Source organism: Balaenoptera musculus, chromosome 7 (genome assembly GCF_009873245.2).
Source record: "Balaenoptera musculus isolate JJ_BM4_2016_0621 chromosome 7, mBalMus1.pri.v3, whole genome shotgun sequence".
Classification (NCBI taxonomy): Eukaryota; Metazoa; Chordata; class Mammalia; order Artiodactyla; family Balaenopteridae; genus Balaenoptera; species Balaenoptera musculus.
In genome coordinates, this window is record NC_045791.1 from 50,110,391 (window position 1) to 50,128,916 (window position 18,526).

The 18,526-nt window shown below is 35.1% G+C and overlaps 1 protein-coding gene across 1 annotated transcript; it reads left to right on the forward strand.

Moving 5' to 3' along the window:
* Window positions 1–15,313: 15,313 nt before the first annotated feature.
* On the forward strand, window positions 15,314–17,260 carry LOC118897945 (cyclic GMP-AMP synthase-like). The gene is made up of 2 exons (XM_036857647.1): window positions 15,314–15,341; window positions 16,331–17,260. Exons 1-2 carry the CDS (start codon window positions 15,314–15,316, stop codon window positions 16,984–16,986), a joined length of 684 nt encoding a protein of 227 aa, XP_036713542.1. The 3' UTR covers window positions 16,987–17,260.
* The last annotated feature ends 1,266 nt before the right edge of the window (window positions 17,261–18,526 follow it).

The window sequence follows — 18,526 nt, forward strand, 5'->3', positions numbered from 1 at the left end:
CAGACACATAGATCAATGGAGCAAAATAGAGAGCCCAGAAATAAAACCACACACTATTGCCAATTAATCTATAACAAAGCGGCAAGAATATACAATGCAGAAAAGACAGTCTCTTCAATAAGTGGTGCTGGGCTTCCCTGGTGGCGCAGTGGTTGAGTCTGCCTGCCAGTGCAGGGGACACGGGTTCGAGCCCTGGTCTGGGAGGATCTCACATGCTGTGGAGCGACTAGGCCCGTGAGCCACAATTACTGAGCCTGCACGTCTGGAGCCTGTGCTCCACAACGGGAGAGGCCGCGATAGTGAGAGACCCGTGCACCGCAATGAAGAGTGGCCCCCGCTCGCCACAACTAGAGAAAGCCCTCGCACAGAAATGAAGACCCAACACAGCCATAAATAAATAAATAAATAAATAAATAAATAAATAAAAATTTTTAAAAAAAGTGGTGCTGGGAAAACTGGACAGCTACATGTAAAAGAATAAAATTAGAACATTCTCTAACACCAAATATAAAAATAAACTCAAAATGGATTAAAGACTTAAATGTAAGACCAGAAACCATAAAACTCCTATAAGAAAACACAGGCAGAACACTCTTTGACTTAAATTGTAGCAATAGTTTTTTGGATCTGTCTCCTAAGGCAATGGGAACAAAAGCAAAAATAAACAAATGGGACCTAATCAAACTTAAAAACTTTTCCACAGCAAAGGAAACCATCAGCAAAATGAAAAGAAAACCTACTGAATGGGAGAAAATCTTTGCAAATGATATGACCAATAAGGGGTTAATATTTAAAATATATAAACTCATACAACTCAATAACAAAAACAAACAACACAATCAAAAAATAGGCAGAAACACCTAAATAGACATTTCTCCAAAGAAGACATACAGATGGCCAACAGGCACATGAAAACATGCTCAACATCGCCAATCATCAGGGAAATGCAAATCAAAACCACAATGAGATATTACCTCCCACCTGTCAGAATGGCTATCATCAAAAAGAACACAAATAACAAATGTTGGTGAGGATGTGGAGGAAAGGGAACTCTTATACACTGTTGGTGGGAATGTAAATTGGTGCAGCCACTGTGAAAAACAGTATGGAGTTTCCTCAAAAATCTATGATCCAGCAATTCCACTTCTAGGTATATATCCAAAAAAGTCAAAAACACTAATTTGAAAAGATATATGTACCCTTATGTTCATTGAAGCATTATTTACAATAGCCAAGATATGGAAGCAACCTAAGTGTCCATCAACAGATGAATGGATAAAGAAGATCACACACACACACACACACACACACACACACACACACACACACGAATACTACTCAGCCATTAAAAAGAATGAAATTTTGCCATTTGCAACAACATGGATGGACCTGGAGGGTATTATGTTTACTGAACTAAGTCAGACAGGGAAAGACAAATATTGTATGTTATCACTTATATGTGGAATCTAAAAATAAAATGAACTAGTGAATATAAAAAAAAGAAACAGAATCACAGTAGGGAGAGGGAAGGCGGGAGTGGCAAGATAAGGGTAGGGGTTTAAGAGGTATGAACTACTATGTGCAAAGTAAATAAGCCACAAGGATACATTGTACAGCACAGGGAATATAGACAGTATTTTATAATAACTATAAATGGAGTATAATCTATAAAATTATTTTGAATCACTATGTTGTACACCTGAAACTAAAATAATATTGTAAATCAACTATACTTTAAATAAATAAATAAATAGATAAATAAATTGCACTTTTTTCTATTCAGAATTAATATATTAACTGTCAAAAAATTGAAAAACACTGAAATTCAGAAAAAGGAATAAAATTAGTATGTGATATTCTACTGCAAGACAATGCCTCATAAAATTTCTAAATATTGATATTCTAAATATTGACACAAAATTTTACATAATTTGAGTTATTCTCTATTTAACTAAAATTTTTATTTCAGACATCTTATGTCTGAAATAAAAATTTTCAAACATTTCCACATAATTGATATTCTATAATTTTTAATAGTTTGCTTAAGTAGTCTACCTCATATATATAATTAACTTTTAAATATTTTCAATTTAAAAATTAATTCCAATTACTTAGATTTGTGAATAACAACATAGTAAACATTATTTATACTTTAACATTTCCATCAATCATGTATAACAGTACCCCTTTCACTGAACCATAGCCAATACTGTATATTTACATTGAAAATAAACACAAACTTTGCTGCCTTGATAGGTAAAAGTATATTTACTATTTATTATATTTAATATATATTTACTATATAGTAACTACGTATGCATATCAACTAGAGTTCTAGATTTGTTTAAGAATATTTTTAAATTAAAATTTATATACTGTAAAATATCCAAGCCTTAAGTGTGCCATTCTAGAAGCTTTGACCTATGTGACCCAAGCCCTTATCAAGATGTAGAAAATTACCATCAACCCCATAAAGTTCCTTAATCCTCCTTTTAGTCAACACTCACCCTCATTCTCCAAAGGAAACCACTGTTCTAATTTTTTCTATCACAGATTAGTTTTGCCTGTTCTAGAACTTTATATAAGTGGAATGATATCATATGTAGTGTTTTGTTTAAAACTTCTTTCAAATAGCATAATGGTTTTTTTTTTTTTTTTTGGCTGCATTGGGTCTTCGTTGCTGTGCGCAGGCTTTCTCTAGTTGTGGTGAGTGGGGACGACTCTTTGTTGCCGTGCGCGGGCTTCTCACTGCGGTGGCTTCTCTTGTTGCAGAGCACGGGCTCTAGGCACGTGGGCTCAGTAGTTGTGGCTCGCAGGCTTTAGAGCGCAGGCTCAGTAGTTGTGGCGCACGGGCTTAGTTGCTCCGCAGCATGTGGGATCTTCCCGGATGAGGGCTTGAACCCATGTCCCCTGCATTGGCAGGCGGATTCTTAACCACTGTGCCACCAGGGAAGCCCCAAATAGCATAATGTCTTTTAAATTTATCCATACTGTTGCATCTCTGAGTAGTCTCTCAGTTTGCTTGGGCTGCTATACAGTAACAAAAATACCATAGATTGGGTGGTTATAAACAACAGAAGTTTATTTCTCATAGTTCTGGAGGGTGGGCAGTCCAAGATCAAGGCACTGGCAGATTTGGTGTCTGGTGAGAGCTTGCTTCCTGGTTCATAGAGGACTGTCTTCTTGCTGTGGCTTCACGTGGTGGAAGGGGAGAGGAAGCTCTCTGAGGTCTCTTTTATAAGGCTACTAATCCCATTCATGGGGACTCAACCTTCATGACATAACCACTTCCCAAAGACCCCACCTCCAAATACCATCATACTGGGGGTTAGATTTCAACATATAAATTTTGGGAGAACACAAACACTCCATCTATAGCAAGTATTAATAGTTTCTTCTGTTTTCTTACTTAGTATTCCATTATATTAATATACCATGATAGGTTTAGCTGTTCTTTTGTTGATGAATATCTGGGCTCTTTCTAGTTTTTGGCTATTGAGAATAAAGCTGTTGTGAACATTCTTCTATAATGGTCTTTTTTTTGTGGCCACATGCTTTCATTTCCCTTAGATAAACACAAAGGAATGAAATCATTAGACTGTTGGGTAGATATATGTTTCATTTTATAAGAAACCACCATAACTTTTTCCAAAGTTACCATTTTCCAATTCCTTCCACCAACAGTGTGTGAGAATTACGGCTACTCCACATCCTCTCCAGCATTTGGTGCTGTCAGTCTTTTTAATTTTAGCCATTCTAGGGATATATGACCAGTTGGCTTTTTAAGTATTTGATTTGAGGAATAATTACCATAGTCGTCTAGTTCAAAATTCAAAAGGTGCTAAAGACCATACTAGAAGGGAAGTCTTTGTCCTGGCCTTTACCCTACCATGCAGTTTCTTGTATATTCTTCCAGAGACAGTCTGTGCATATTATAGTGCACATGAGTGTGAATACTTTTTAAAGATATTTTCACACAAAATGGTATCTAGTTTTCTTAACCTAACAATATTTCAGATATTTCACCTCAATATATAAAATACTTAACCAGTCCTCTGTTTACATTTAGGTTGTTCCTAGTCTTTGGTTATTATAAAAGAGTGCTGCAAAGATTTTCCATAAATATGTGTGTATATGTATAAAATTTTACATGTGCAAGTATATTTTTAGAGTAAACTTAGAAGTGAGATTGGTGAGTATGATGGTTAGTTTTATGTATCATCTGGTCAGGCTATAGTACCCAGTTCTTTGATCAAATAGTAATCTAGGTGTTGCTGTGAAGATATTTTGTAGATGTGGTTAACATATATTCAATACAATCAGTTGACTTTAAATGTTATATTTGATAAAGTGGATGGGTCCCATACAATCAGTTGAAGGCCTTAAGAGAAAATACTGAGGTTTTCCAGAAAAGGAGGAATTCTGGCTCGTGACTGTAGCATTAACTCCTGACTGGGTTTCCAGCCTGCTGGCCTGCCATATGTATTTTGGATTTGCCATCCCCCCAATCATGTGCACCAATTCCTAAAAATAAATTTCTTTATACATACATCCTATTAGTTTTGTTTTTCTGGAGAGTCCTGACTGATACAGTGAGTTGAAGGGGATGAGTATTTTTCATTTTCATGGATATTGCCAAAGAGTCCTCTAAAGGGCTTATACCAATTTATACACCCACAAGCAATACTTAAGAGTTTCTGTCTCCCCTATACCTTCACCAGCATAGTGCAATTTCAAACTTTCCATCTGGTAAGTTTAAGAAAGTATCTCATTTTAATTTTAATTTGCATTTCTATCCATTAACTATTTTAATGTTTTAATCTTTCTAGAAAATACTATTTTGTTTGAGAGGACAAAATAGTCCTACAAAATGGCCCTGTATTTCCTGTAAAATAAATTATCCAAGTGCTATAAATTCAGTAAACTGTACCTTTTCTCACTATAAATTGCCACTCTTGTCATGAACTAAAAACATATAAATAAATATTTGGGATACCCATTCATACATATCTCTGGTCAAAGCATATGAATATTTCAAAGGGTATGGACCTCATTTATTGACTAAACCCTTCATTCTCCACTATCTTGAAATGCCCCTTTTATCATATATTAAATTATTTTACATATATACCTCTGATTCCATGTTTCCCATTTTGTTATGTTGTTTCACCCTCCTATTCTGGTGTCACTACTACAATGTTTTCATTTCTTTCTCTTCTTTGTTCATATAATATATAGTAAACCAAGACCCCAATTTTTTCAGAATTTTCATAGCTATTTTTGCTCGTAATTGAACATTAGGATAGTTTTGTTGCATTTTTTTCTAAAAACCTGCTTTGAGGTTTTAGTTTAATATCTTTAATTAACTACATTAGGCTACGGAAAACTGGCATACTTATAGTTAGGTTATTCCCATGATTCTTTCAAGCAAGTTTATTTCTCTAAAAAGGCATTCATATCTATAAATAATGGTAAATTTGTACCATTCTTTCCAGTATTTATCATATTTATTTTGATTTGGGGATTAATTGCACTGGTTACATTAAATAATAGTAACAACTGATTGCACTGAATGTGTCTAATTTTTCCACATCAAGCATAATACCAGTTAATAGTAATATGAAACATTCATATACACATATATTCATATTTGTAAATACAGCTATATATGGAAGTGTGGAGAAGATTTATTCTTGTTTTCTTAAATATATAAACATTCCATTTTAATTTTACTAATGCTGATGTCTGTATCCAGCTCCATCTAATGTTTACTTTTATGCAAGGACAGTGCCAGAATCAGGGAAACAAGCTGGATTAAAAAAACACTTGCTTTAGTTATACTGTTCAAGACCTTCTACTAATACAATGCTTCTTTTAGCATTTAGAATTCACCTGGAGTACTTATTAAAACACAGATTCCTGTGCCCCCATCCCCTCCGGAAATTCTGATTCATTAGGTGTGGAGTGTAGTCCAAGATTTGCATTTCTGAGAAATTTTCAGTTGATGCTGCTGCTATCAGTCTACGGACCACACATCAAAACTTAATCTTAACTAAATCATTGGGGCAATTAGAAATGGTGCCTAAATAGTTGTCATAGTTGTACACTCTGTTCCAATTTGATGAACTACAACTCTGTCTCCTTTTTGTGGTTGCAGGATTAAAAACAAGCAGTTGCCTCCTCTTGTCCTGCCAGTGTCTTCATACATCTAATTGACCAATACATGTTCTCATAAATCCACTAATTTAGTACATTCTGTTTCTATTGCCACATATACATAATATGTCCAAGAATACATAATTATATAATTATCTGCTTATAAATGCTCTAAAAACAAATACATTTATGTAGTTACCATGAACCTAAAACTTTTTTCTTGTGATCGGTTTTACCCATCATTTTCCCATCTGTTACATGAATCTAAATTTCTTCTCTTCCCATAAAATAATCTGGCTCTTTCCCTCCCTTCTTCCCCTATTCAATATTAGCCTACAACAAAACTAATAAGCAATTGTTTATTGATTTATAAATATATCTCTATATATTTTAAGTTCAATCTTATCATGTCTTCGCTAAGTTTTTTCACATTTGTGATTATTAAATTGCCTATGGACCAACAATTAATATTCAAGGGAAATACATACTCAGTAGGGTGTAAATCTCTATATGTGTGTATGTGAGTGTAAAAATAAAAAGTGATAGACTTTAGGTTACAATCTTATCTGATAAGAAGATTTGAAAAGAGAATAATCTGTAGGTGTAAGTATTCAAATGCTAGGTTGAAATCATTCTTTTTATATTCATTTATATTCAGGGGGCCACAAAGAAATAGTAAACAACAAGCACCATTGGAGATGGTCTGGGGGAGTCATAAGTTTATATCTATATGTGCTCTGTTTCTTGTTAGGGTTATTATCAGTTCTTCTTTTTATGTTTGATGATAAGGAAAGGCATGTGGATTTTTGTGATACTTAACTGTTTACCTATAAAGTTTTAGTTATGTCTCCAAGAATGCACTGTTTATCCATGAGACTTTAGTGACCAGAATGCTTGTTAAATTTGTTCATTAAAAAGGAAAATGTGCTTGTTATCTAAGTCATTAAATGCATCAGTTATAGGCTAGAGTCAACTCGTAGGGCTTGTGAGATCCAACTGGGTGTATGTCTCCCCAACTCGACCTTCAGTGACTTCACATTGTTAGCGTGAAATCAGCCATGGTGGGAGTATTTACACCACAGAAATGCACAAATAGTACAAAACAGAGTCCCTTTTTCCTCCCTGGACTGCTGGTTGTAAAACCTTTGCCAGCACACTGGTATTTGTTGTAAGAAATTGAATTTGCTCACTTAAGCTGTACATGAATTCATCAGACTTGTGCTAATTAACCCACCATTTTAGCTGCTGTTTCTTTACCAGATATAGAGCATTTGAGTCACTCTCTCTTATACATATAGAAAAATTGAAGTGACCTCTGGCAGAGCTGATTCAAAAAATTTTCTCTGCATCTTTGTAATTATACTGGCTTTTCAGTTTCTCCATTTCCTAGATTAATTTTGTAGACTTCATCTTTAGAAACAGATGGAGGTATATTCTCATTAGTGGTTTCACTTTGTATCTGACAATTGTTTTTATATTTTAAACGTATGTCATTTGGCATATAGATGTTATTAAATATATTTTTGTTGTGGATTTTACTTTTAATAAATATAAAATGATTCTTTGTTCCATTTAATGATTTTTGTCTTAAGTTCTATTTTGATACAAATAATGCCACTTTTTCTTTCTTTATCTTTTGTGCATAACTTTCATTTTTAACTTTTTACTAGTTTGTTTGAATTGGGCCTTTCATTAATAGCTTACACTTAGAGGTGTTTTTAATCCAATCTGAGGATCCTTTCCATTTTATAGTAGAATTTACCTGGTTGGGTTAGTATGCTAATCTATCCCTTTGGTGATCTGAAATTTTAACTTTGTTAGTGGTTATAGTGATAGGCAAAATAATGCCCTCCTCTCTCAACTCCAAGAAAAAAATATCAGCCTAATCCCTGAAAGCAATAAATGATACGCTATAAGGACAGGCTTCTTAGATAGCCTCATCCACCAGAGGGCAGACAGCAGAAGCAAGAAGAACTACAATCCTGTAGCCTGTGGAACAAAAACCACATTCACAGAAAGATAGACAAGATGAAAAGGCAGAGGGCTATGTACCAGATGAAGGAACAAGATAAAACCCCAGAAAAACAACTAAAGGAAGTGGAGATAGGCACCCTTCCAGAAAAAGAATTCAGAATAATGATAGTGAAGATGATCCAGGACCTCGGAAAAAGAATGGAGGCAAAGATCAAGAAGATGCAAGAAATGTTTAATAAATACCTAGAAGAATTAAAGAACAAACACCTACAAGAATTAAAGAACAAACAAACAGAGATGAACAATACAATAACTGAAATGAAAACTATACTAGAAGGAATCAATAGCAGAATAACTGAGGCAGAAGAACGGATAAGTGACCTGGAAGACAGAATGGTGGAATTCACTGCCGCAGAACAGAATACAGAAAAAAGAATGAGAAGAAATGAAGACAGCCTACAAGACCTCTCGGACAACATTAAACATAACAACATTCGCATTATAGGGGTCCCAGAAGGAGAAGAGAGAGAGAAAGGACCCAAGAATATATTTGAAGAGATTATAATCGAAAACTTCCCTAACATGGGACAGGAAATAGCCACCCAAGTCCAGGAAGCACAGAGAGTCCCAGGCAGGATAAACCCAAGGTGAAACATGCCGAGACACACAGTAATCAAACTGACAAAAATTAAAGACAAAGAACAATTACTGAAAGCAACAAGGGAAAAATGACAAATAACATACAAGGGAAGTCCCATAAGGTTAACAGCTGATTTCTCAGCAGAAACTCTACAAGCCAGAAGGGAGTGGCATGATATACTTAAAATGATGAAAGGGAAGAACCTACAACCAAGATTACTCTACCCGGCAAGGGTCTCATTCAGATTCGACAGAGAAATCAAAAGCACTACAGACAAGCAAAAGCTAAGAAAATTCAGCACCACCAAACCAGCTCTACAACAAACGCTAAAGGAACTTCTCTAAGTGGGAAACAAAAGAGAAGAAAAGGATCTACAAAAACAAACCCAAAACAATTAAGGAAATGGTAATAGGAACATACATATCGATAATTACCTTAAACATGAATGGATTAAATGCTCCAACCAAAAGACACAGGCTTGCTGAATGGATACAAAAACAAAACCAATATATATATATGCTGTCTACAAGAGACCCACTTCAGACCTAGGGATACATACAGACTGAAAGTAAGAGGATGGAAAAAGATATTCCATGCAAACAGAAATCAAAAGAAAGCTGGAGTAGCAATACTCATATCAGATAAAATAGACTTTAAAATAAAGAATGTTACAAGAGACAAGGAAGGACACTACATAACGATCAAGTGATCAATCCAAGAAGAAGATATAACCATTATAAATATATATGCACCCAACATAGGAGCACCTCAATACATAAGGCAACTGCTAACAGCTCTAAAAGAGGAAATCAACAGTAACACAATAATAGTGGGGGACTTTAACACCTCACTTACACCAATGGACAGATCATCCAAAGTGAAAATTAATAAGGAAACACCAGGATAGATCACATCTTGGGTCACAAATCAAGCCTCAGCAAATTTAAGAAAATTGAAATCATATCAAGCATCTTTTCTGACCACAATGTTATGAGATTAGAAATCAATTACAGGGAAAAAAATGTAAGAAACACAAACGCATGGAGGTTAAACAATACGTTACTAAATAACCAAGAGATCACTGAAGAAATCAAAGGGGAAATCAAAAAATACCTAGAGAGAAATGACAATGAAAACACGATGATCCCAAACCTATGGGATGCAGCAAAAGCAGTTCTAAGAGGGAACTTTATACCAATACAAGCCTACTTCAAGAAACAGGAAAAATCTCAAATAAAAAATCTCACCTTACACCTAAAGGAACTAGAGAAAGAAGAACAAACAAAACCTAAAGTTAGCAGAAGGAAAGAAATCATGAAGATCAGAGCAGAAATAAATGAAATAGAAACAAAGAAAACAATAGCAAAGATCAATAAAGCTAAAAGCTGGTTCTTTGGAAGATAAACAAAATTGATAAACCATTAGCCACACTCATCAAGAAAAAGAGGGAGAGGACTCAAGTCAATAAAATTAGAAATGAAAAAGGAGAAGTTACAACAGACACCGCAGAAATACAAAGCATCCTAAGAGACTACTACCAGCAATTCTATGCCAATAAAATGGACAACCTGGAAGAAATGGAAAAATTCTTAGAAAGGTGTAACCTTCCAAGACTGACCAGGAAGAAATAGAAAATATGAACAGACCAATCACAAGCAATGAAATTGAAACTGTGATGAAAAATCTTCCAACAAACAAAAGTCCAGGAATTTTTTTTTCTTTCTGTAGGTGTTTATTCTACTTCAAGTAACAAAGCTATGAAGTTCCATGTTTTAATGCACAGTGATATAATACTTTGCAATATAAAATACAATTTACAGAAATTTCTATCAAGTAAACCTAAAGAAACACACTTGATTTTTTACATTTGTTGTATTTAAATTAGAAAAATTTTGTTTTACACGTAAAAAAAACCTTCACATCACATTAGATGTTGGAACTCATCACCACTTTAACGTAACCTACTGACAGGGTCTATAACACCAATCACCCCAAATTGCTAAGTTCTCCATGTTCTGATAACTGTTTGTGCTAGAAAGTGAAAAGTCTGCAGTGATGTACAATGGAACAGACTCCAAAGAACAAATGAAATTCTCTAATTTTATATTTGCAAAAGTAAGTTTATGAAAATATTTTAAAAATTATCAAAGTGTATTTGTATAGTCAAATAAGTTAGCAAGTTTTTTCTCTCTTTCGCACTTCAGAAGTACTTGGAAAATACATGACAAGAAGCAGTATACTGTGTCTCACAGTGAAAAGCTTTCTAGTTTGTAGTTCTTAAGCTAATATCACTATTTTCATCTCAGGCTTTATACAAATATTGTTCCATTTAAATGACAAACGTTGAGATTTGTCACCTGACAAGTATCACAGTGTGGAGCTAGTGCACTTTTCCTGGGACATAGAAAGAACTGCTCAGATGGTAAAGTTCAACAAACAAAATGTTCCTGATTATTCAAATCAAAGAAAGCTACTCCCCCCACCCACCCCACCTTTTAAAGTACACTTAATTGGTTTATTTCTCACTTTCTTTAGGCTGGTAAAATTTAAACCTTTTAAAATAAATTGTTACTTAAAATTCAACAATTTCTATTCAGATGTTGCTTTTAATCATGTTTTGGAGGAAAAAAACATGTAAGGTGATACATAAACACTGAGCGAAACCAAGAAATGTGTTTTGTTTCCTGGTTGAAATTTGTAATTCAAATTTCTTTATGACAAGAGAAGATGCATCTGTAAGTTTGGTGTTTCTCAACATCCCAGAGATGAGCTGACACAGCCATGCACAGAAAAACGCAGCCACCCGCCCCGAACCCTGTGAAATCAGCTTCTGGAAACAGATACACAGATGAGATATCAGGAAAGGTATGGCTCTGAGGTCCACTAAACTCCCTTAAAATTTACTATAGCCAAGTTATTAGAAAAGATAACTTTATAATCTGAAAAAGCAATATGCTTTTGTAGGTACTTTCCCATTTTAGTACAGTTAAGGGGAAATGTGAAAGAGTTCTTAGTTTTTGTTTTTATTTAAAAAGCATCAGAATTGTAAAGGTGTGAAATTTTGTAAGAAACCATTATACACAAAATTACAGTAATTTCTCAAGTCCAGAAGGTTCTGTTATGTGCGTGAGCTCCCAGCTCTTTCCAAGACGACCTGCTCAGCACGTGAGCACGGCTTCACAGGCAGCTTCACAGGTGAATTCTATCAAACATTTAGAGAAGAGCTAACACCCATCTTTCTCAAACTCTTCCAAAAATTTGCAGAGGAAGGAACACTTCCAAACTCATTCTATGAGGCCACCATCACCCTGATACCAAAACCAGACAAAGATACTACAAAAAAAAGAAAATGACAGACAAATGTCACTGATGAATATAGATGCAAAAAATCCTCAACAAAATACCAGCAAACAGAATCCAACAACACATTAAAAGGATCATACACCACGATCAAGTGGGATTTATCCCAGGGATGCAAGGATTCTTCAATATTTGCAAATCAATCAATGTGATACACCATATTAACAAACTGAAGAATAAAAACCATATGATCATCTCAATAGATGTAGAAAAAGCTTTTGACAAAATTCAACACCCATTTATGATAAAAACTCTTCAGAAAGTGGGCATACAGGGAACCTACCTCAACATAATAAAGGCCATATATGACAAACCCACAGCAAACATCATTCTCAATGGTGAAAAACTGAAAGCATTTCCTCTAAGATCAGGAACAAGACAAAGATGTCCACTCTAGCCACTATTATTCAACGTAGTTTTGGAAATCCTAACCATGGCAATCAGAGAAGAAAAAGAAATAAAAGGAATACAAATTGGAAAAGAAGAAGTAAAACTGTCACTGTTTGCAGATGACATGATACTATACACAGAGAATCCTAAAGATGCTACCAGAAAACTACTAGAGCTAATCAATGAATTTGGTAAAGTTGCAGGATACAAAATTAATGCACAGAAATCTCTTGCATTCCTATACACTAATGATGAAAAATCTGAAAGAGAAATTAAGGAAACACTCCCATTTACGATTGCAACAAAAAGAATAAAGTACCTAGGAATAAACCTACCTAGGGAGACAAAAGACCTGTATGCAGAAAACTATAAGACACTGATGAAAGAAATTAAAGATGATACCAACAGATGGAGAGATATACCATGTTCTTGGATTGGAAGAATCAACATTGTGAAAATGACTATACTACCCAAAGCAATCTACAGATTCAATGCAATCCCTATCAAATTACCAATGGCATTTTTTACAGAACTAGAACAAAAACTCTTAAAATTTGTATGGAGACACAAAAGACCCCGAATAGCCAAAGCAGTCTAGAGGGAAAAAAACAGAGCTGGAAGAATCAGACTCCCTGACTTCAGACTATACTACAAAGCTACAGTAATCAAGACAATATGGTACTGGCACAAAAACAGAAATATCGATCAATGGAACAGGACAGAAAGCCCAGAGATAAACCCACGCACCTATGGTCAACTAGTCTATGACAAAGGAGGCAAGGATATACAATGGAGAAAAGACAGTCTCTCAATAAGCGGTGCTGGGAAAACTGGACAGCTACGTGTAAAAGAACGAAATTAGAACACTCCCTAACACCATACACAAAAATAAACTCAAAATGGATTAGAGATCTAAATATAAGACTGGACACTATAAAACTCTTAGAGGAAAACATGGGAAGAACACTCTGACATAAATCACAGCAAGATGTTTTTTGATTCACCTCCTAGAGTAATGGAAATAAAAACAAAAATAAACAAATGGGACCTAGTGAAACTTAAAAGCTTTTGCAAAGCAAAGGAAACTACAAACAAGGCGAAAAGATAACCCTCAGAATGGGAGAAAATATTTGCAAACGAATTAACGGACAGAGGATTAATCTCCAAAATATATAAACACCTCATGCAGGTCAATATTAAAAAAACAAACAACCCAATCCAAAAATGGGCAGAAGACCTAAACAGACATTTCTCCAAAGAAGACATCCAGATGGCCAAGAAGCACAGGAAAAGCTGCTCAACATCACTAATTATTAGAGAAATGCAATTCAAAACTACAATGAGGTACCACCTCACACCAGTTAGAATGGGCATCATCAGAAAATCTACAAACAACAAATGCTGGAGAGGGTGTGGAGAAAAGGGAACCCTCTTGCACTGTTGGCCGGAATGTAAATTTATACAGCCACTATGGAGAACAATATGGAGGTTCCATTAAAAAACTAAAAATAGAATTACCATATGACCCAGCAATCCCACTACTGGGCATATACCCAGAGAAAACCGTAATTCAAAAAGACACATGCACCCCAATGTTCACTGCAGCACTATTTACAATAGCGAGGTCATGGAAGCAACCTAAATGCCCACCGACAGACAAATGGATAAAGAAGTTGTGGTACATATATACAATGGAATATTACTCAGCCATAAAAAGGAACTAAATTGGGTCATTTGTAGAGACATGGATGGATCTAGAGACTGTCATACAGAGTGAAGTAAGTCAGAAAGAGAAAAACAAATATCGTATATTAATGCATATATGTGGAACCTAGAAAAATGGTACAGATGAACCAGTTTGCAGGGCAGAAATTGAGACACAGATGTAGAGAACAAACATATGGACACCAAGGGGGGAAAGCGGCGGGGGGTGGGGGTGGGGGTGTGATGAATTGGGAGATTGGGATTGACATGTATACACTGATGTGTATAAAATTGATGACTAATAAGAACCTGCTGTATAAAAAAATAAATAAGATAAAATGCAAAAATAAAAAAGAGTATACCAAGTATTATAGGTTTTTGATCCTAGTGTAAATTGTATTTTTTTTCATTTTAATTTTAAAATTGTAGCTAGTATATAGAAATACTTGATTTTTATATATTGACCTTTGCCCTGCAACAATGCTAAATTCATTTATTAGCTCTAGTAGTCTATCGGCAGATTATTTAGGATTTTCTGTATACATGATCATGTTGTCTGTGGTAAAGACAGTCTTATATCTTCCTTTTAACCCATATGTCCTGTATGTTTTTCTTGTCTCCCATACAATGCTGAATATAAATGGTGAGAACAGATATCTTTGCCTTGTCTTTGATCCTAGGGGGAAAGTATTTTGTATTTCACCGTTAAATATGATGTTAACTGTAGAGTGTTCATAGATACCTTTCATCAGATTGAGGTAGTTTCCTTTTATTCTGGTCTGCCAAGAGTTTGAGGGTTTTGTTGCTGTTTGATCATGTTTTGTTTTATCATAAATGGGTGCTGAATTTTATCAAGTACTTTTCCTGTGTATGTTGATATAAACATGTTTTTTTTCTCCTTTATTCTGTTAATATGGTGACCTATACTGATTGACTTTTTTAAGACCTCTGAATACTGAAATATATATTTCCTTAAAATAAGAACATTCTCTTATATAACTATAGTACAGTTACCAAAATTAGGAAATTAATACTGATACAATGATATCTAATTTACAGACCTCATTACAATTCTCCATTGTTCCACTAATGTCCTTTTGGGGGTCCAGTATTCAAGGTATGATCGTATTTTGTGTGAACTGTCATATTTCTTCTGTCTCCTTTAGCTTCTAACAGTTCTGTAGTCTTTCATTTTCTTTGTCTTTGACACTTTTGAAGAATATTGGTAAGTTATTTTTTAAATTGTTCCTCAGTTTGGGTTTGCCTGATGTTTTCTCATGATTTGATCAGGTTATGCATTTTGGACAGGACACTAAAGAATGGATATCATGCCATCCCAGTGAGCACATCAGGAGGAACATGATGATAATTTGTCCTATTACTGGTGATGTTAACTAATGACTGCCAGGTTCCTCCACAGTAAGGTGGCTACCTTTTCCTTTATCATTAATTTGTATCTGGTAGAGGAGACTTTGTGAATAATCTGTTTCTCACTGTACTTTTGGCCACTAATTTTATCATCCATTGGTGATTCTTGCCTGAAACAAATACTACTGTGATGGTTGACAAATAGTAATTTTCTAACATTTATTACAGGGTCTGGGATCCACCATAAAAAAGAGCTTTCTTTTGTTCTCCATTTATTTATTCATTCATTTATTCATATATATGTATATATCCATATACAGCAATATATATATATATAAATGTATATAATATATTTCAGTATATATGTATCAGTAGGTACAATATTTCAGTACCAATTCATATGTTATTTTATTTTATTTTATTTTATGGATTTTAGCCCATTACTATTATTATTTATCTATTTTGCTCAAATTGATCAAGATGAAAGGAGAAGAAGCCTTTTCAAGATGGCAGTTCTATCCATCTGACATCATTTTTTCAGAACTTCCTTACTTTTTGGCACAAGATATTTAGATCAGGCAGAATTCTAAGATGGTCCCTGAGATTTCTGCCCAGTGCTGTACAAACTTGGTATAATCCTCTCCCCTTGGAAGGGGGCAGGATAGTGATTCCCATGATTGTGTTACATTATATAAAACTCTGTTACATTATAAAAACATTATATAAAACTCTCTGTAGGAGTAACACTTCTGGTTAGAAAACCTAAAGAAATATCTGTGGATATAATCCTGGCTTTGGAATATAAAAGCAGGTGGCCTACTAGCACACAGGGAGGCCTGCCCATCAGTAACTGGCTTGGAGCAAAAGTTAAGAACAGTTTAAGACGACAGCCATTTTACCTCGTACCCAAGCATGCAAAGGAAGGAAGTGGTTTCCAAGAAGAATCATGGCGTCTGTCCTTCTCTCACATTGAAAAGGACATTTTGAAAAATCACGGACAATCTAAAACATGCTGTGAAATTGATGGAGTGAAATGTTGCAGGAAAGAGTGTTTAAAACTAATGAAATATCTTTTAGAACAACTGAAAGAAAAGTTTGGAAACCGAAAGGAATTGGATAAGTTGTGTTCTTATCATGTGAAAACTGCCTTCTTTCACGTCTGTACCCAGGACCCAGATGACAGTCAGTGGCACTCCAAGGATTTGGAGCTCTGCTTTGATAACTGTGTGACATACTTTCTTCAGTGCCTCAAGACAGAACAACTTGAGCATTATTTCATTCCTGAAGTCGATCTCTTATCTCGAGACCATATTGACAAGCTAAGTAAAGAATTTCTGTCAAAGCAAATTGAATATGAAAGAAACAATGGATTTCCAGTTTTTGGTGAATTTTGAAATTATATTTTTAAAAAGAATCAAGAATTAGAGTGACTTTATAATCATTGAAATGCGTCACAGCAATGATTGACTAAAATGAATGTAAATGATTATTCAGCTCTCCGCTTCTCTTCATAAACTCTAATCAATATAGAAGGATGGATTATCCTAGGAAACAGATTATTCAAGGAATAAGAAGCAAAGGAGTATTTAAAATATAAAAGCTTTACCAGAGTGGCATGAAAAGAAGGACAAAATACATATCACCTCAATTAAATTCATCAAGCACTGACTGAACACCACTTCTCACATAGCACAGATGTGTGGAAGGAGGCAAGGTCCTTGCCTCCATGAACTGGTAGGTTTTGTTTAACATACGAATATGTCTGGAAGCCATGTCCTGTCCTATGTGTTAGGATAGGTAAGAAGGAAATGAAAAAATAGGTTCTGTGTGTCCCGGGAAATTCTTAATTTTTCATAGGAAAATATAGTATACTTTTCTACACACGGCTAAATATAAAACATAACTTACTTTCTTTTATTTTAAGTAATACTTTTATATGTATTTCTGAAAAGGCAATATGCACATGGTACAAAACTCAAAGAAAAGGGTATGGAATAAAATGCCATCCTCTCTCCTCTGCACTTAGGCAGCATTCAACTTGAGGCAGTTGCTGTCTGTTAACTTTTTCCTATTCATATATTTTGCACATTTTCTTATTGGCTTTTTTATTGTTTTCTCATTGTCATTTTATTTTGTTGTCATTCTCATATCACGAATAACTTCTGTGTAGACTGTCTATACCAATTTTTGTGTCTTCTAGTAAGAAAGGTTTTTTTTTTTTTAAATCTTTTTTTTTTAAAATTAATTAATTAATTTTTGGCTGTGTTGGGTCTTCGTTTCTGTGCAAGGGCTTTCTCTAGTTGCGGCGAGCGGGGGCCACTCTTCATCGCGGTGCACGGGCCTCTCACTGTCGCGGCCTCTCTTGTTGCGGGGCACAGGCTCCAGACGCGCAGGCTCAGTCAGTAATTGTGGCTCACGGGCCTAGTTGCTCCGCGGCATGTGGGATCTTCCCAGACCAGGGCTCGAACCCATGTCCCCTGCATCGGCAGGCAGATTCTCAACCACTGTGCCACCAGGGAAGCCCAGTGAGAAAGGTTTTAAAATTTAAATTTTGAATGTATCAGTCTTCTCCTTTATGCTTGTGCATTTTATGTATCTTTAACAACCTAATGTGTTTGAACGTACTAAAAGTTGGACATTTGGAGGAGAGTTTTGGGGACAGTGTGTGATAAATAAATAGAAATTTAGACAAACAAACAAACAACAACAACAACAAAAACAACTCTCTGCAGGGATTGTCCCGCTGGCTCTGAAGAAGAATGCTACCATGAAGTAAGAGGGTCATAAAGGGTCTTTGGGTGGCTTTTGGGATCTGAGAGAAATCACCACTGACAGCCAGAAAGAAAATGGGGGTTTCAGTCTTCAATCACAAGGAACTGAATCTTGCCAACAACCTGCATGAGCTTGGAAGAGGACTCTGAACCCTAGATGAGA

What these genes read in the sequence shown, in the direction of transcription:
- LOC118897945 (XM_036857647.1), top strand. Translation starts at nt 15,314, where the DNA reads ATGTCCTTTTGGGGGTCCAGTATTCAAG. An exon ending in TTGGGGGTCCAGTATTCAAG is followed by an intron (nt 15,342 to 16,330) that starts GTATGATCGTAT and finishes AACTCTCTGTAG; the next exon opens with GAGTAACACTTCTGGTTAGA.